The sequence below is a fragment of the Nanorana parkeri genome, unplaced genomic scaffold, assembly GCF_000935625.1.
Source record: "Nanorana parkeri isolate BGI_ZX_2015 unplaced genomic scaffold, ASM93562v1 scaffold174, whole genome shotgun sequence".
NCBI classification, from domain to species: Eukaryota; Metazoa; Chordata; class Amphibia; order Anura; family Dicroglossidae; genus Nanorana; species Nanorana parkeri.
Genome location: NW_017306442.1, coordinates 550,885 through 571,382, shown reverse-complemented (window position 1 = coordinate 571,382; position 20,498 = coordinate 550,885). Strand labels below are relative to the sequence as shown.

Here is a 20,498-nt window from a genome sequence, read left to right as displayed (position 1 = left end):
GTGTGACGTCACCTGACGCCACTCATGCATGGCGTCATGTGACGTAATGTTCCCCACCTCCAAGATGGTGGCACACATTCGCAGAACGAGCCGGTGGTCAACATGGCTGCTGCACATTCTCAAACAAACTATTATGTGCCCGAATAAATTTTTCATATATTTGGGCAAATAGTAATTCATTAATTTACATGTAGTCTGGGTTTTGTGTTCTGTTTTTTATTTTTACTTTTCTAGGTGCACTTACTTGAAAAAAAGGGTCTGCATGACACCTTGACACTTTATTTTTATAGACTCTACTTTAGTTTGACATTTATTGTTTACCACTTGTTTGCCTTCTGTTGTTTTATTTATTAAGAATACTTATATTGTGCCTACAAGTTTAATACCATTGAAAAAAAAGTTCTATTTTTATCATACTTTTTAATATGTTTAATGGGAGGCTTTAAATGGTGCGGATATTGGAAAAAATGGGTGTGGCCACTGAGGGGTGTGATCACTGAGGGGCATTGTAAAGCTTTCTCGCACAGGGCGCCTAAAGGCCTAAGGCCGTCCCTGCAACATACACTCTAGGGGGAGTATATTTGGGGGAGTCAATGATGGAGAAAGATCTGGGTGTTCTGGTAGACCATAAACTGAATAATAGCATGCAATGTCAAGCCGCAGTTTTGAAAGCAAACAAAATACTTTCTTTTTAAAGTATTAAAAGCGGTCTCTAGACTCCAGAGATAGAGACATCATCCTGCCCCTGTACAAGGCATTAGTAAAACCTCATCTGGAATATGCAGTTCAGTTTTGGGCACCAGTTCACAAAAGGGATGTTGTAGAACTGGAGAAAGTGCAGCGAAGGGCGACCAAACTCATAAGAGGCATGAAGGAGCTCAGCTATGAGGAAAGATTAACTGACCTGAATTTGTTCTCTCTGGAGAAGAGGCGATTAAGGGGGGACATGATCACCATGTATAAATACATAAATGGTCCATATAGTGAGCTTGGTGCCAAATGATTCACTTTAAGGTCACTGCAAAGGACAAGGGGGCACTCTTTGCGTCTGGAGGAAAAAGGGGTTTAACCTGTGCATATGGAAAGGACTCTTCACAGCTAGAGCTGTGAAAATGTGGAATAGACTCCCCCAGGAGATAGTTCTAGGGATCTCAGTTATCTGTTTAAAAAAAAATCTGGATGTATTCCTAAATGCACACAATATTACTGGATATTGAGTTCTTAGAGGTATATTAAGCATCAGAGATTGTTGATCCAGGGAATATCCGATTGCCTTATGGGATCAGGAAGGATTTTTTTCCCCTGGAGCAAATTGAACCATGCTTTATAGGGTTCTTTTACCTTCCTCTGGATCAACAGGGGGTAATTGGGGCATACGTTCTGTTTAGGCTTTTCTTCTTTCTTTCTTTTTTTCATATCTCTATAGGTTGAACTCGATGGACTTGTGTCTTTTTTCAACAGATGTCTTTCTTGTGACATCTGTATCCGTTCAGTTTTTTTCTTCTTTTGTTCCTCTTCACAGAGGAACAAAATGAGCTGTACGGACCCATGTTAGTTCTATGGGGAGTTGGATTTAAGCAGACATGTGTTAGTTTATATCAGATTACCTCTGATTCATCATGATCAGGTCCGCAACAACGGAACTCTGTTCAATTTTTTTTCCGGATCAAAATGTACTCAGAAATGTACTCGGGTAATTAGATATATATGGACACATGCCTGTTTTGATTCGGCTGCCCATAGAGTAACATTGGAATCAGGACTGGCCATGAAAGGGGCCTAAATGGTTCAGCATTGATAAGGATGACATACAACTTTACAAACAAATAGGTGGTGATAGCACCTATATTCATGGTATCTTGTGTTCTCTTTAATGGTTACACCTGCCTACCACTTTCAAAACTGCACTTGCTCTTGCACAAGAGACTTGATGCACTTGTATGCAGTCTGGATAAATCTGCGTTTAGGTGGCATCTGTGTTGTAGATGAGCAGATCTGGATACCCAGGAGTACAGTCTGCTCTTATCAGGAAAAGGATGATTTTGGATCTGCGGTAGATTTAATGACATTTAAAAATCTTATGCATTATTAAAAATTGCTTTGATTTGCGGCTGCTATACAACAGGCTTGTACGCTTTTTGACCTTCCTAACTGTATCTTTTTTTTTTTTATATATACAGGTGAAGTGGTTTTCCAATTAAAATATGACCAGTGCTTTTGAGGTTTCCTATACACTTACTTATAACAATAGATCATGTCGCAATGACAGTTACATCTGCTAGATGTCATTAACCATTGAAATGCAAGGTCTGCTTTATTAATTAGACCCCCATCCCCAGTGTAAAAAAAAACCCCCACACATATAGAAGAAAATATAAAAAATACTTTCCTTATAGCCTACATTCTACTTGTGGTGCCTTTAAGGAGTGAAAGTTTAATTTTAATTCCTTTTATTCATTTATATTGTGCTGACAAATCCTTATGCTCTGCAGTCACATCAGTCTCTGGCTTTGAAGTCTAATGCTTTTACCACAGGAACGCACAGAAGCCAATAGGGATGGATTATCCTATTTATAATGTTTTGGAATGTAAAAGGAAGCTCATGAATACATGGAGAGAATATGTGAACTCAATGCACACAGTGTTCATGGAGGCACTGAACCCATACCTCCTAACTGTCATTTGGAGGGACTGTGCCTCATTTGGACCCAACTCCCCTCATCCCTATTTCCTCCTCAGTTGTCCTCCTTTTAATCTGATGTACAGATATCTATGGAAAGTTTCTATTTAACTACTAAAAGTGTTTTTCTGCACTAAAACCTTCATCCTATCTAATAGTTATCGGGTTTGCTATTGTGAAATACCAGTATAAAGGAAAAGTAATGGAAAACAAAATCTGAGTTTAAGCAATCACATGTTTGACACATATATTCTTAATGGTCCACATAACTGGGGGGTGGCAGGGGGTATGTCCATTTCCTAAATACATTGTGCTGGAAGTTACCCCTCCTTCTTATCTCAGAAAGTTGGGTTGTATGCTGAACCTAGACCTTAGTGGTGCTTTCTTTTTAGTAGTATGCTGCCCCACACCTGTAGGTGGCACTCCTGTAGAATGTTTCAATTTTGCTTCCTGGTCACAGTATGGTTGACCATAAGCAGGTGGATTCACTTCCAATTTGATAGTCTTAAGGTGCCCATACACCTTACGATTATCGGACGATTTTCGTATGCGATCGACTTTTCGTCCGATAATCGTATGTGTGCATTGCAGTGTCCGACCGACATTACTGTACAATCGTACGACTTTTGACGGTCAAGAATGTTTGAAAACTTTGCTCGATTGTCGTAAGGTTGCTGGCGTTTCCGTCCGTCAAAAGTCGTACGATCTATACTGCGCATGCGCGAACGAAAATACAGCAAGTCAATTACCGCATTTCGTCCAGGTGCTTTTAGTTAATTACGGCTAAATTAATCTTGCGATCATCGGGTCTGGATGGGGCTGCCGTACGAAAATCGTACGACTATTCGATCATCTGACGAAACGTTTCGTCCGATAATCGTAAGGTGTATGGGCACCTTTATGCAACTACCTGCTGATGGTCAAGCCATTGAGTGGGGGCAGAAAGGAACAATTTGGAAATGCTATCACACATATTACAACTAGTTGGACAAACTTTGTACTGTGGGGCTGATGTTGAATAATAATTTACACATCATCAGCCAGGTAACGAAATACTGCGTGCAGGATCTTAACAAAGGTGATAGTTGGGGAACCCTCTCAGTAAATAAAGGTTTTGATGTGCTGGTCAAATTTTAACCTCAAAAAGCTTCATTCCAATTTACAGACATGTGCTCATCCCCTGCCAAGGCCACAGTACTCAGTGTCTAGCTAAATTGGACACACATCCAGTCAGAGCAACACTGAGATCGTATGTGTACATTAGAAATATAGTTGCTCTTAGGGGACACTGAATTGCAGTGAAGAAATATACACGCCTAGGCTACACCATTCTTTTCTTATGGCCGTGTCTTCGAGTTAATAGATTTAATGCAAATTCAGATCACACAAGTATCTCAAAGCAAAATAGCATTTATTTAACATTGCTGGGTATTCACTAACCTGTCAGTAAAAGCGTCAGTCCAGCCAAAACCAATATTTCAATCATTGGAAGATGCTGGTTGGCGGAATCACCCTTTGGCGTCTGATACCGCTCCTCCCCCCTCCCCCCCCCCAAGGATTCCATATGTAAGGTCTCTCCAGCAGAGTTCATGGCTCTGTCCCCTCAAGCATGGACTCATACTCCTGGTATGGATTTATTGGGGGGTATTTTCAGCAGTGGTTCCTATGTCTGCCATTTAAATTCACAGATCCACAGCACAAATCTGCGAGGAGTCCGTAACTATAGACATTGTACTGTGCCTGGAGATAGCTGGTGGTAACTGCACTGAATTTAGCAATACATTATAAAGTGAGTATGGACATTATTGGGCATTGATAATGTCACTTTATTTACCGTGTGAATTAGCCTTTTTTTTATTTTTTGTGTAATAACACTGCAAACTAATATATAGCTTGTTAGGTATGCATTGCTTCCTGAAATCCGTTTCTGTAATGTATTCACTATGCAACTCTCAATTTCAGGGCCTATTCACACTACAAGCCCGTCTAAGCTCTTTTATGCTTGAAAATAGCACATAAAGGGGATTATTTATAAAGTTTTCAAATAATGCCTCCAAACACAATGCTTGCAAAATGCTACTAAAGCACTTGTGAAATGCTTTGAAAAGCATGCAAATAGGCACATTGAAACCATTTATATTTGCTCATACATTAATGCTAGGATTGGATAAGTCTAGGATTTTCAACAGGCCCTCAGCTGTTTCAGTAAAGGAAAGATATTAACAAAAGCTGGACACCCTGAGCTGGGTGGATTGTGAGGTTTTTTTTATGATAATGCAGTTTTGCAGAATGGCCAGTAGAGGGCACTTGTGTAATACACAATGAAGGCACAAGCTGCTCTCTACAGAAAGCAAACATTTATAGCTATTCTAATTAATAGGCCTGCACACATTATACTTCATCTGCTAGAAGCTTGCCGTGGCTTAGAGCACAAATAACAGGCAGGAGAAAACGCCTTGTACTTATTGGCCACTGCAATGTATGATACCGCATAGAGGATCCACCAGTAGGTAGAACCCCCTGTATGCAGTGGTGTATTTTGGTTTTGTGCTGCCCTAGGCAAGACTAAACCCGAACGCCATCCCATCCCTAATCTAAATTAGTCCCACCCCTTCCTGTTTATTACATTTTGAATAACCTATCAGTCGCAGGATACATTGCGCACGGTTCTGACAGGTTGCGCTATCAACGTAGCGGGACGCTCTAGTTCTACCTTTGCAATAGCCACCATGCTGTGCTGGTCTCTAGTTCTGCAGCTACAATAACCATTCTCTCTTGCCATGCTGTTCTGGTCTCTAGTTCTGCAGCTGCAACACCGATCATCTGCCTTAATATGCTGGGCTGTATATTTCTGCAGTTACCCATCTTCTGCCTTGGTCGCTGGGCTCTGTAGCTTGCCCCGCTCTAGAGACATAACCCTGCACAGAGCTTATAGGCTGCACTTCCCCCGGACTCACCACCACGGGGGTGCCAGTAAGCATGATGACCATCTGGATCTCAACCCTGGGGTCCTGCGGAAGCTCCTCCGCTGCCTGAAGTAAGAGATTTGGGTGCTGATTTCCCAGGGAGGCGCACAAACTGCCAATGCAACCGGACAAAAGTCACACACACCAATACATTGCCCAGCACAGTGACCAGGAAGAGGAAGGAGCTGCAGCCGCCATATATGTAGGCAGCATTAGTGGACAAGTTGGTCTCCCAGTCAAAGAAGCACAAGGTCCAGGAGTATGAATATTGTATAATATCATTTTTTTTCTCTTACCTAACTGGTTTGGGGGGACAGCATTTTTTGACGCCCCCCTGGAAAGTGCCGCGCTAGGCAAATGCCTAGTTTGCCTTGCAGTAGATACACCCCTGCCTGTATGGCAGCACACTAGGTTTCTAGGGTCATTAAAAAGCTACTGACTTGCCCTTTGCTCTCTGCTGAGCACATAACATATGTGGCATAACTGGAAATGGGTATATTAGGTATATACTGGCATTTACACTTAGGTCTCATTGCCACGGGCACAAATACAGGCGTATGGACATACAGTAAGAAATACTCCTGTATTTGTGGAGCAAAAGAGCTCCAGCTGTTGGGTATTAGTGTCCATAGGATTGTATAGACACTATATACTGTATGCGGGTATGTACATATCAATACAAGTACTGGAGTTTACACATGCACGTGTATGGGTGTAAGTTCATGAACGCAAAAGTCCCAGAGGCCACACATACAGGCTTTTTTTCCTGCTGTATCCCCATATGCCTGTATTTGTGTCCCAGGGAAAGAGGCCTTAATAATAATGCTTGAAGAGTTTTCATGCCCTGAATATGGAAAAGCAGGTCCAGTATGCACACTGATGTATTCTGATGATGTATATATATAGGTGATATAAGCTGCCCACACCTGTAAAACCGAACTCTGTTTTTTAAATACCCCCTTGAACATTTTGTCAATACTTGTTGATGCTGCTAGTAGAACCATTTGATAGGCGGTATCTTGGTAGGACAGTGACCATCGGTACCTCTGGTTCCGGGTGAAGCATTCCCAGCCTCACCCCCAACACGCCCCGCCGGGGCGAAGCACCGCCCCAGTCGGCCGAAGCCCCACCCCAACCCCGTACCCAAGCTAGTGTGAAGGAGGAAGGCAGGAGACAGGGAGGAGCCTCCCTGCCCCTCACTTGGTCGTCACTGCTGAGGCATCGAGATCGATGGCCTAAGTGGGTTTTGTTTTCTTTTTTTGATTGCAAAGCTTGGACCAATGGCGCTTTGTCATTGGTCCAAGCCATCCACAGTGCTCAGGCCTCTAAGAAACAGTAGACGCTGTGACAGCTCTTGCCTCACTAGTTAGGTTACACAAGCAGTGGGGAAGCCCGCTGCTGTGTAACCTAACTACCTGTCAAAAGCCAGATGCAGCACTCCCTGTAATTAACCTGTCCATGACAGGTTACACAGCGGGGAGGCTTTCCCTGCTGTGTAACCTGCCAGAAGCCAATCTGAATGGAGAAAAAGCTGTCAGCTTCAGACTTGAAGCTGACAGCTTTTTCCTCCATAATACTAGGTGAGGCTCTGCCTCCCCTGCCTCCCCTGACCGCACGTCTCTGTGGTAGGATGACACTGCTCTTACTCCTGCAGAAAAGTCGCTGTAGCGTTGTCACCCTTGCTGCTTAAATGCTGGAACTGATGTTAGCCCAGTTAAAGGAGCACTAAGGGGCAACCTTTTTGCCCCATAGTTCTCAGGGTCACAAGAGGACATATACTGTGTCCTCCGGTTACCCAGGGGGAGGATCGGGAAGTCTGCAATCGGCGGTATGTGTTCGCTCAATTCCCGATCAAAATAGCCGATGTGACAGCTTCTTTGTCACAGGTCGGTTTGAATTATGGGGTTTTTTCACTCACCCCCTAGTTCTCCTTTAATGAGTAGCCATTCCAAGCTCCCTCCATGGCCTTTTGCTTAGACCGCATATTGGTCCATCTGCAGGAGCTTAGGGAAATTATGTGAAAGATCTGATCAGTCCCTTCCACCCCGTCTAGCACTCTGTAGTGTGGTGCAAGAGAAATCCGGCTCCCCAGCTGCATTTGCCTTTAATAAAGAGGGAATTCAAATTTTTACATTTTTACATTTTTTTAAGACTGTTAACATTCCAACTTGCATTGAAAATACCTGTTTATCCCTCAGAGGAGGAAAAAACTGAAGGGTTTAGAATTTAGATGGACCTGAAGTCATTTCTTTTGCATGAGCAATGGCACAAATATTGCCTTTAGATCACAGGACGGGTGTAGAAAAAAAGACAAAAAGGTGTCACATTTTAGATATATTTTTCTAGTTGTAGGAGCTTATAGCAGGGCCTTCAGCCCATACTCCATAATATTCAAGAATGATTAGGAGTTTTCAATTGCACAGCTCAATGTGGCAATAGAATGCACTGCACAAAGACTTCTGGTAAAAATGGCAGCAATGAACAAACCTGCTAGAGAGGTAGAGAACCAAAGTCCAACCATGCTGTCACCCTTGCTTTCCTAATGTAAACACTCATTTAGATATTTATTTGAATTTCATACCCAGTCGTCTGTAAATTCATTTTATAATTATAAACAAGTGTACTAACTGCTCTTGGTTGCTACTGAGAGCGAACCTTAGTGTCTGTAAATTTGATGGGAGCTGTACTGAGCACCAAAGTGACTGTTAAAAAAACATTTTCTTCTCTGACCCATAAACGCTCATTATCAGATCGTGACTTCTCTGCCAGACCAGTGCCATTAAGGGCATAACATTCAACCCCGCTGAGTGAAAATGATACATCAGACCTCTAAATGTGTTGCTTTTACAGATGAGTGCTGTGTTCAGCAGAATCAGACCAGCTGATCAAGGTAAATTAGTGCACATTAAGAATATTCTTCTCTCTGATCAATAAATATGCTCTTGGAACGCAGAGCATTGCAACAGAAGCCGTGTCTGTGAGGGCAATGACTGGGGGATGGCTGTACTGGATACAGCCTTACAACTTGCGTCTTAATGAGGCGATGGCCTGCCCCTAACAATTAGTGCGTGGATGATAAATTCTCCTTCAAGGTTGCCAAGAAAGAGAGTTGTGACACCGCAGCAGACTGTGCTCAAGGTTTTAGCACTGAAAGGGGAATTAGAATTGGTCATTTGTAATCAGTGGTGCGTTGGGCCAGCACTACGCAGACAGACTCACACCATGCCAAGATATCTCAGAGGCAGACAGATTTGACTATGAAATAGTGATGCCCAGAGACCTGCCAGGGACCTAGGATCAGGTTACTATTTTATTTTTCTGTGGGCTTGAAAAGCTTCCTTTGTGCTCGGTTTGTAAATTAGACTGGATGCTCCACCTGAATAAGGGCTTGTACACATAATCACTTGATGCTCTTAAGCAGCCAACGATCTCTATTGTAGCTGGCACATTCAAACAAAACATTACAGTTCCCGCAGGCTTGAGTTGTAAAAGAGAATTCAGATTGCAGCATCAGTGTTAATCAACATGGCAGCCAATGTTCATTTTAGTATTTTCAAACAATGCTACCATTGCCAATCTTGCAGTTGGCCACAGACCACTTTGAGATACTGCTCATTAACAGCTTCTTAACATAATGCAATACTGAGGATCGTTTTGGCAGCCTAGTGTGGGCTTTAAAGCATCACCCTGCTCTAAACTTTTATTTCAGAGCTTGGCTCTCCTCCTGTTGCATTCTCAATCATTGATCAATCAAGATTCCCTCATAATGGCCATGGCAGGTGGCCAAACATTGGAACCCTAATACAGAGATCCCATTGTTGAGAAATGTAAAACGTTAGCAGAACATTCAGTTGACCCGTATCCGCACAATAATGATTTTTTTTTTTTTGAGAGGATCTCTCTACTACTGCATGAGTAACACTGGATGGATATTTCTTCTACACTGCACCTGACGCTGAGGAAAGATCCAAGACTTAGGACCTATGTAGTTGAGCAAATGTAGCATGCTTTTAGGTACATTCAGCCTGCATTTGAGATCAGTTTATGATCCTTATGGATTACTTCACGGGTGCTTCTGTTCCCATTCTCTCCTGCATTGACCTTTCTCTTAGCTGTTTCCAACTGCTTTTGCATTCCCATTGACTTGTGTGGGAAGAAAAGCAGTTCTGATTTAAAAAAAAAAAAAAGAAGCCAGTATACACAAGTTCTTGAGGTTCACAGGGCCTTTAACTAGCAAAGAAAAAACAAGACTTGTTTTTAAATCACCAGCATGACTTTGCCCTAACAATGTCAGCACAGTTGTAGAGCTGGCACATTAAAGTAATAATGGCTTCAAGGTTGCTCTAGTAAAGTATATTTATTACGTACAGACACCTGAATTGATCAAATGTGTTTTTGTGATTCAATAATGTTAGAATAATATCACCTAAGTCTATAGATGTCTATAGATGTGGTTGATGCATGCATGTATTATGGAACAATAGTACTGTATTATAAAGGGATATAATGCATGAGTCCACAGCTTACCCCTAACAAGACATGACTTAATCACCATATTATTTCATTATCATATCTATGTAAAGTGTTTACACAATTAAGTCATTTGCCAGTGGGGCATCCCATTTCTATTCTCGGAGGACCAACCCACACGTTAAACTGCATGTATGTGTGTAAACATCATGCTAGTCAAATAGCCTCCTGCCTGATGACCAGATGAAGCAAGTCTGAGTCAATAGTGCTGGGGAATATTTACCTTGGGATCCTTGTTTAATAAACTAGTGTACGGGAATAGCAAAAGGAGGGCTTAAGTCATTGTTTGGGACTGGTTTAATAAAAGTACAGGGACGCAGTTATCAGTTAGATTTAACATCCATTCATTATAACGCACAAAATGTACTTTGGTTTTGGGGGGCAGCACTGGGGAATATTGTATTATTATTCAATAATTTAACTGTCTGCCTCTTCTGTGTTATAAAATGAAACAATGAAGCTGGTCTGTAGTCCAACACTACTGTATTACAAGTAAAAAAGATTGTTGTTTTTTTTTATACACAGTATGTCTTTGTTATTGGTCGGTAGCTGGCATTATGTTTTTACTAGGAATGCACGGAGTACCAATATTTTTTTCGGTACTCACCGATACGAGTACCGGTGCCATGTGCCCCGATTTTCAGGAAGTCAGGCGGCGGATCATGACCCATCGCCCGGCTTCCTGATTGCCTATGAAGCCGGTGTTCTAGCGAAAGAATAGCGGCTTCACTTGCCAAGGCTGCCTGGCTACCTGATCAATCAGGAAGTCAGGCGGCGAGTCATGAGGCACCTCTCGGCTTCCTGATGGGCTAGGAAGCCGGCTTCACTTGTTCCTAAGCAGCCTGCCTTCCTGACCAATCAAGGAAGCTGAGAGGCGGTTCATTACATGCCACCCAGCTTCCCGATTGGTTAGGAAGCCAGGCTGCCAAGCAACAAGTGAAGCCGACTTCCTAGCCAATCAGGAAGCAGGGAGGCGGGTCTTAACCAACCGCCGTCTTCGTGATTTGAAAGGAAGCTGCCTTCATGCTCCCTAGGCAGGGTATCGGAAGTAAGAATCGGAACATTTGGGTGAGTAGGAGTGCCCCTAGTTTTCACTGACAGTAACATACAGTGCAATAAACATCTTTAACTCTCTTGGTCTCCCCAATATTAAAGTAGAACTATGAGGTGAGTGCTTTTCACTCACCTCATAGTTCTAGCCGACCTGTGACAATGAGGCTGTCACAGGTTGGCTTAGTAGATCGGGAGGTGAGCGAACACATACCGGCATTCGCTCACCTCTCGATCCTGTCACGGCTCTCTGCCGTGACAGGGGAGGGGGGAATCCCCCAAAAAATGATTGTTTTTGCAAAAATGAAATACATTTATATATATATATATATAAAACTGTATTTTCTAATGGCAGTGGCCTCTTTTAGCAGGATAATGGGCGCTGCCATACAGCAAAAATGGTTCAAGAATGGATTGAGAAACACAACAAGTTCGAGGTGTTGACATGGCCTCCAAACTCTCCAGATCCCAATCCAATTGAGCATTTGAGGGATGTGCTGGAAAAACAAGTCCGATCCATGGAGGCCCCACCTCGCAATGTACAGGACTTAATGGATCTCCTAATGGCAGCTTAGTGCCAGATACCACAACATACATTCGGAGGTCTAGTGGAGTCCATGCCTTGATGGGTCAGGGCTGTTTTGGCAGCAAAAGGAGGAACAGCTCAATATAAGACAGGTGGTCATAATGTTACACTATATATAATAACAATGAGAAGATCTAGACTTACATCCAGTTAATTAACTCTTCCACTTTTTTACTCACTTATGAACTCAGAGGCTACCTTAAACGTTTTGATAACATATGGGGACCATGGATAAAGTGAACATTCATTCTCCCAACCTCTTCCCCAGCTCTTCCCCAGACATGGGATGATATACTTACGAGTATAATATTAATAAAGAGAGTATTACCATTTGTAATTACCAAGGTGATCAATAACCACATTACATTTATACCATTGAATAATAACACGATTGTATGATGTTTTTATTGTGTAATTGTTACACTTCTTAAAAGAGAAAAAATATTTTATTAAAAATACATGTATGTTTGGGCCCCATATTTTGTTGGGACCACCTGTGGACCAGTGGTCCATTGTAACCAAAAATCCAAACTTTATGAAAACTCACTTTAGCATTAGAACACAATTCTCTCTTTTCTCTGACTTCAGATAGAAACTTTATGTACCAGATTTATAAATGCACCTGGGAAGTTTACAAACTGATATGCACATGTATAGCCTTTGTGAGAAACCAGCATCAACTGGTAAAAACAACATAGCAATGACCTCAGGAAATACAGTCCCAGCAAACCTTTGTAGAACATGTGGGGACCAAAACAAAGAAACACTTTAACAAGCCAATATCCATCTAAGGGGTTTCTTTTTCCACTTTGCTCTTCAAAAAGGTTAACAGAAGAACTCCCAGCTCAAGGAGTATATTGAGCACAACACAACCAATACAAACTGCACAGACCTGGACCACAACAACAGCAATCCCTTGGAAGAGCTTGTATAGAACTCTCAGCAGTTAATGCCCTGCATTCACAGTGTGTAAGCACAACAAAGATATGAACGTTCTGCAAGTAACACAGGATCTGTCAGCAATCTTCCCTGAGGAAATCTTACCCTTTGATGCTGACTCCTATACAGTGATTTGAGGATGGGGTTAATACCAGAGCTACACACAGAGACATATCCTCGCAAGACCTCATGGATTCTCAGGGGCAAGATAAACCATTTCTGTCCCAGATAATGGAGCCTAAAAAGGACTGTAAGTCATCTGTAATCTCACACATTGATGCTGTCAGAATTCATAACATGATTATTAATCATAATATGCAGACCCTCAGAGAGAAAACAACAAAGACTAAGTACAAGGTTAGTGTTCTGTACAACCTATGTGAAGAGATGTAAAAGATGCACTTAAACAACCAGCAAACAAGAGACTTAAAATAGAGGATCTGGAAAACAGAGCTAGAAGAAACAATATTTCTGCTGCAGCCTTTCCAGAACACAGCATCCATTTTTTTTAAATGGCTTAAATAGACTGGGTGAACAGCACTTTTTACCCTGTATGTTGATCAAGAGAGCACAAAGGGTCCATATCAGGCCACTACACCTGAAGCTTCATCTACGCATCAGATTGTAACAACTTGGTTCATGAAAACTAAACAAAAAGCGCCAGGGACAACCACTCCTCCAAAGGATTTAGCATGGGTGCATACTGCAGGATGCTGCCCCACGTCAGCCAGGGAGACTGTAGTATCTGGAAGAAAGCACAAAAAAGAGGGGCGCCTTCCCTAGTGCAGATACGTTTTATTCAGGTACAGGCAAACAGTAAAAATGGTACTCACAAAAGTCATCAGATAAAAGCCTTAGGATCAAGAACCAGGATGAGGCAAATGGAAGTTTTGACAGGACAGTTCCTGTGTGCCAATAGCCATCGTTGACGCGTTTCCGGGACAAGCCCGCTTTGTCAGAACATAGCCTCCCCCTTCCTCTCCATGTAATAAATAGTATAAGGCGTCCAATCGGACCAAGTATAATTAGAGATGTTGGTCTGATATGTTTTACAGTTTTTATGCATGATTGTACTGCTGGTTGTGAGCCGGGCATGCACCCAGTAAGCGGAGTTGAAGAAGACCAACATGTAGTAGCACTTCCTTCTGCCATTCCTTTTTAATGTTGCCATTGAACTGCTTTGTTAATTGATCCATGTATATTTAATTCAAGATAAGGGTGCTAAAGCACATGATATCCCTTTATAATAACCACAACTTGGTGCACTTTGCAGAATATGAGAGGTCCCTTCTTGCACTACTGGCACAAATACACTAACTGCATCCTGGGACAATCATCTGTCCCTAACTACGGGTCATTTTTGGATGTCCGATTACATCCAAGTAGCTTTGGCTGCCGTTAGCCTGTCATGACTTTTTATAGGCTGAGCGGCAACAGCTATTCACAAACACAAGATATTCTGGCCTGCATATTCTTGCTGCCGGAATTTGCAATAAAGCCCTAATCGCAAGTGTGAATGGGGCGTTATTGAAGAGTTTGGCTCCTATTAAGAAAAGGTCTAATTCTAATACAGAACCACAGATCAACTCACCCTCCCTGGTAATCTGAGAACTGCTGGCAAAAGGTGGTACCCAACTTCACTTTTCTCTGCATATGTGAGTAATAACATATGAAAAATAGGACATGCGGTGTATTGCTTTGACTCAATGGTTTCTTATGCATTTAGAATTGATCTGAACAGGAAGTGAGGAAGTATAACAGGATTGATCTGAACAGGAAGTGAGGAAGAAAGCAGCTACATTCCTATTTTGCAGTCAGCTGGTCCTTCCTCTTATACATCGATTACAGTACAATAAACTGTAAACATGTCTTTCTCTAAACACATTTAAACCCATATATAACATTTTAGTATGCTTTTTAGTCTATTAATAGGTAAATAAATACAAGTTGAGTGGAAGCCATTTTCCATCAACGATACATTTTTTTTTCGGATATGGTCTTCTTTGTACAGCAGTAGGTGTTATGCTGACCTGACAGCATTTTGAGAAGGGAAAGGGAGACTTTTTAGTCCCAAAATGTTTCCATGAATACATGCACCTGACAACCTCCCAGTGTTACTACCGTCATTGTAGACACTAGGGATGCACCGATACTTTTCGAGTACCAATGCCGATACTTGGCATTTTCAAAAGAACTACCAGGGTTGCAGCTGGGACCTAGGTCTATCACTCCACCACTGTCCTGAAATTATTAGTCTGTATTGTTTTAGAAAAACTGTCACATGACAATGAACAAAAATGTATCAGTACTCATACTTGTAAGTACTTGGGCAAGTATCAGTACTTGTACTTGGAAAAATAGTATCGATGCATCCCTTTATTTATATTTATAAAAACAAAATCGTACATTAAAACTGAGATGTACAAATCCCAGGAGCTGCGTGTGCTCCTTACAAATGACAGCTGCCTCCTAATTTTTGAATTTTTCTCTAGTCTAGTCTTGGAGCTGGAAAAGTATCTGCACTTGTCCTTGTACTTGTACCGAGTACGGTACTTGGTATCGGTGCATCCCTAGTAGACACACTTTAATGCATTAACTGGCATTTCAACTGATTAACATTAACAAAACAAATTACATCAAGGTAAACAAATCAGTTAACAGATCCAATGGCAGTGATAGGGCTTGACAGCTCTGCTGCCCCACAAGTTTCCCCTTGTTTCTACAGCTAGAAACTAAAAGCAAACACCTGACAAGCTTAGGACAGTACTGCTTTTTCTCCTTTACCTTTAAGGAGAACTATGAGGTGAGTGCTTTTCACTCATAGTGTCTTATTTTCGGGGAAACACGGTACTAACATGTTGACTAGGGTTGCTGTTTGTGTTAAATTTGCCCTGAATATTGAAGATTCAGTTTTGAAAAGCTAGAACTGAATTTGTTGTGTTTTCCCCTTTTTTGTACCATTCCAGGCCACAATCCTTTCAATATTGAGTGGTACCTTGCAATGAGGTGCCGCAAGGACTCTCCCTTTGCAAAATACCCTTGTCACAATGTTGTGGGACAAGGGTTTCTTCCCCACCTCCATGGGCCCAAAAAGCAAGGTGCTCTAATATGAAGGACTTATGGTGGAATCTGGAAGCCAGATATCCACCCCTTCCCAGGAGAATGAGTACAAGTGAACATTAGAAGATTAGAAGATTAGAGGGAAATATCCCTCTGACCGGAAGTTCTGGTATTGGGGGTAAATATTGGAGCATTTGGGCGAATACGAGTACTCACCCAAGTACTCAGTATCGGCACCGATACTAGTATCGGTGCATCCTTACTTACATTATTCAACAATACAGAAATTTACTTTTAAGGTGTATGATAACGGAAAACATCACCGTATATAAAATTCTTAGATTTTTATTTTTATGTATTAATATGTAGAAATAAAACTCTAAGAATTTTATATACGGTGATGTTTTCCATTATGGTACACCTTAGAAGTCCATTTCTGTATTGTTGAAAATGGTAAGTATCTCTAATGAGATCTATTTTGCTTTACTGGGGAGCATTAGTACCCCTTACACATTTGCACCAAGAGTTAAAAGTAAAAAAATACACCAAATTAGAACTCCTTTCATTAAATGAAACACCCCTTTCATTTCAAAACCCGAAACATGGTGGCTGTCTGTGTTGCATCTTTATGAACAAATATCAATATTGAAAGCTGTTATACTTTGAGATCTTTGTTTTTCTAATTGGACTTTGTATGCGGGCATAGACTGTATTAAGGTTGTGGGTAGTACCTATACTTTATCTCAGGTGATGTTCAGTAGAATACTAACTACTGACAAATGGCCCCTAGAGGAAGGATAACAAATAAATCTGTATATGAATTTAGATAATACGAATATGGTACATCAAACCCATAAAAATAACAAAGATTTATAAACAAAATACAGAATAATACCTCAAAATAAGGACACACACTTAAAATACGCTATAGTTTAGTTTCAATTTTGTATGAGCCCATTCTGTAAACTGGAAATAATTGCATTGTTAACTTTTGAATGCCTGACAAAGTAACCCATAGCAATCAATCAAATATGTTTTTATCCAACTTCAGGAATATTTTGACTTTAGATGGGTCTAGGTAGCATTTTTTATTTCTATAAAATCACCAGTGCATGTATGCATTATAATATTTATGTTGATTGTTGTGGGTGTCTGCCATTTATATGTAAAGTATTACTGGTCTGTCTGTGTATGAAGTTACAAAGTATAACCAATCGCAAAGGCATACATTCTGACTAAGACTTTAAAGACCTCTTTATACCATTTCAAAGGGTTGGAAAGCATGCTATAGCTAAGTTAGTGGGCAATGAAAACAAAAGCAACTTATTTAAAGACATACAGTAAAGGCATGACTGGAAAACACAGTGCACCTGTGAAAGCCTAAACAGTGAAGGAAACTGAAAAAGTATTGAAGAACAAGCTAGTATTGGATCGGACAAAATGGTGCATATTACTGCGTATTTTATAAAATAACCTGCATAATAATTGTAAAATTGCAGTTATGTTCATTGTTTTTGTCTTTTTGCATTGTTTTTAGCTATACAAACCTGGTGGTTTCAAGTGATTTTAAAGATCAAGTGAACAACCCAGAAGTTAAAGTACGAGGGTCCAATGTAATCATCAATCAAGTCATCAATAAGCTGCGGCTCTTCATACAGGTATGGACGCTCACTTAAAAAATGTTTTTAAAAAATGGATGATGGTTGTTGGGATTGCAACTTAGATAGTTACATAGTTACATAGTATTTGAGGTTGAATAAAGACACATGTCCATCAAGTCCAACCTATTGTGTGTGTGTGTGTGTGTGTGTGTGTGTATAGATCCCTGAGTCATCTCGTTATTAGGAGTACTTGTACCCCTGTATATTACCGTTTCTCAGGAAATCGTCCAAAAGCTTCTTGAACGATTCCACACTATTAGCTGAAATCACTGCTTGTGGCAACGAGTTCCAGACCCTAACCGCTCGAACTGAGAAGAACCCCCTTCGCCCCTTGTGTTTGAATTTTTTTTCTACCAGTTTCAGGTGGTGGCCTCTAGTCTTTGTTACGGAATTAATCGTAAAGAGTTTGTTGCTAATGTCGCTATGACTATAGAACATTTTGTACATGAAAATCATGTCCCTCCTTAATCTCCTTAATTCCAGCGTGAACATATTTAAATTTAGTAACCGTGTCTCATAGCTCTTGTCCTCCATCCCTTTGATGAGTTTGGTCGCCCTTCGCTGGACTTTCTCCAGTTCAAGGACATCCCCTCTGTGTACCGGTGCCCAAAACTGCACCGCATACTCCAGGTGGGGCCGAACCATTAATATGTAAAGTGGCAAAATTATAGACTTATCCCTGCAAAACATTCCCTTCTTGATGCAGGACAGGACTCTACTAGCTTTGCTTACCGCAACCTGGCACTGTAATTTATTATTCAGTTTATGGTCTACAATGACCCCCAAATCTTTCTCCATTTCAGACTTCCCTAGCGGCATACCCATTCTTGTATAACCCATTTGCTTGTTTTTATCCCAAATCCCAATTTCTGATTTTTCACTACCAGCCTGTGATTTCTTTGTATTCATAGCAAGTAGCAAATACCATTATTATACCACAAACCTTAGTGTGTTACTAGATAAAACCTCTGCTAAAATTGGACAAGCACTGTACTGAGGCCTCAACTTTGCCAAACCCTTCCCACTACCCCATGTGGTTGACTGTAGCTCAGCATCTACAACCCACAGTAGTGCATTACCATGCATTATGGTGCATTGCAAGGCATGTTCTTTGGAGCTTTGTTTCCTTGTATTGGGGTGGTATTCAAAATACAACGTGTTTTCCTGTGTGTTATGGCAATGCACGTGGTACGTGCCATGGGGTATTATTTTGGACTTTTTTAAATGTATATTTTTTGGATTTATTGGTATTTATATTATTATATTTTGTAAATTATTGAATATTTAAAATGCCTTTTTGTAGGTTAAACAGTCTTTTTTTTTTTTGCAAGGCTTTCCTTGTGTGCTTTTGTTTCAGGGGTGGTATTTTGGGGTCTTCATTTCTGTTGAGGTTTTTTATTTCATGTTGATATGGCCGTTATTAGGTTTGGGGTGCTCAAAGCACAGCATTCACTTGTCCATTGACCGTTTATTCTTGAAGCAGTCACAGCAAACAAACAAAAAATAAGTGCACGATCAACATGCACCTAAACCACCTCACATTTTATTACCCCCCATCCCCGTAGATAAAATAAAAGTTAGGCATACAATGGTTAGGCCTATTATCCCTGATTAAAACTGTCTTGCTGCTGGCCAATTTTACACTCCTGTATCGCCTGCAGTATCCTAATTCTTGTAGTAAAACTCCAGCCTGTGCTCTTTGTCTCTGGTAAATTTGGGCGTAGCCTTCCTATTTAAATTTGTCCTTCTGCTGGCCAATTTTATACTGATGTATCATCTAAGTTATCTTCATTCTTAATGAAAGCTTGATAAAACACGGATAGTGGCAGGACAGTTTTTCATCAGTGAGAGTAGGAACAGCCTCAGCAAACTATTGGCCAATTCTTGTTGTTGATTATAGTGGACCTATTAATATTTGATTAAATGCATGGGCCTTACCTGAAAAAAAGCCTTTCTTCAAATGAAATACATCAGATTGGGTTTCTGCTCATGTATGTAAGCCAACCTAAATGTAAAAGAAAAAGTGAAAAATCCACAGCTATGTATGTGCTTCCAGTATATGCTCTTACTAAGATTGGTATATTTTCAATGTTGCCCTGGAAGCCACATAAAAACCCTCTCCCTGCTGTACAGTATGTTGTGCATAGGTTTAGCATCCAAATGCTTTTTTTTTTACAATAGTTTGCCTATTGGCAATCAGGTTTCCCCCCTAACAGATTTCAGTTAGATTAGCAGCTAGGTTTAGGTTTGCTGAGTTTCAAACAGGGTTCCCAAACCATTGGGTAGACCTGGGCAGATTCGCTCATCCCGAGCAATTGGGCATCATGACTTATTTCATTGTTTCGCTGTTACTGATGGGTTTTGATGATCAGGCCAAAATGGATTCCACAACATTGCCTTGAACAATCATCTTATACTTTATTGGTCTTGTATAGCAGCACAGGTGACATAGTATATCCATCCCATTAATATAATAATGACATAGCTAAGGCTGGGCACACACCTTACAACCATCGCAAGACTTTTGTCTTGTGATGGTTGTAAGGTACTTAAAAAAACGTACGATCTGCCTATGTTGCACCCCCTGAGGGGCGGGCTTCCGGTGACCGCAATGCCGAACGGGCAGTGTGCGCTTGCGCACACCGGCCCGTATGGCTGTTATCATACGGACATGCCACAAACCCGCCGAACATTGTACGATGCTCGGCGGGTTTTCGAACATGTCCATAAGTTTAAAGTCGTGCGACCTTACAGTAGTAGAGGTCGCACGCCTTCCACACACCTTACGATAATTGTACGATCGCGGGATTTCCCGCGATTATCGTACAATTATCGTAAGGTGTGTGGGGACCTTAAGTGTCACCATTGTGCCAATGTACTGTCTGTTCTGGATTCTACCTTTGTAAATTTCCCAGTAGGGGTTTCATTGTCCTGCTTGCTCAAGTATGTTAGGCTTAAAAGACTTTGATTATAACTATAAATTATTAACTTCTGTCTGGGCAATGCCAAACACAACTAAACCAAGG

General features: G+C 41.1%; 1 protein-coding gene across 3 annotated transcripts in view; it reads left to right on the top strand.

Annotated features, from left to right (window-relative positions):
* LOC108785702 (glypican-5-like) overlaps positions 1-20,498 on the top strand; it is a 215,539-nt gene that overhangs the window by 97,985 nt on the left and 97,056 nt on the right. For all 3 annotated transcript variants that reach the window (XM_018554831.1, XM_018554830.1, XM_018554832.1), the window contains one exon: positions 17,349-17,469. In XM_018554831.1, the coding sequence (XP_018410333.1) occupies positions 17,349-17,469 (121 nt within the window). The remainder of the gene's footprint in view (positions 1-17,348; positions 17,470-20,498) is intronic.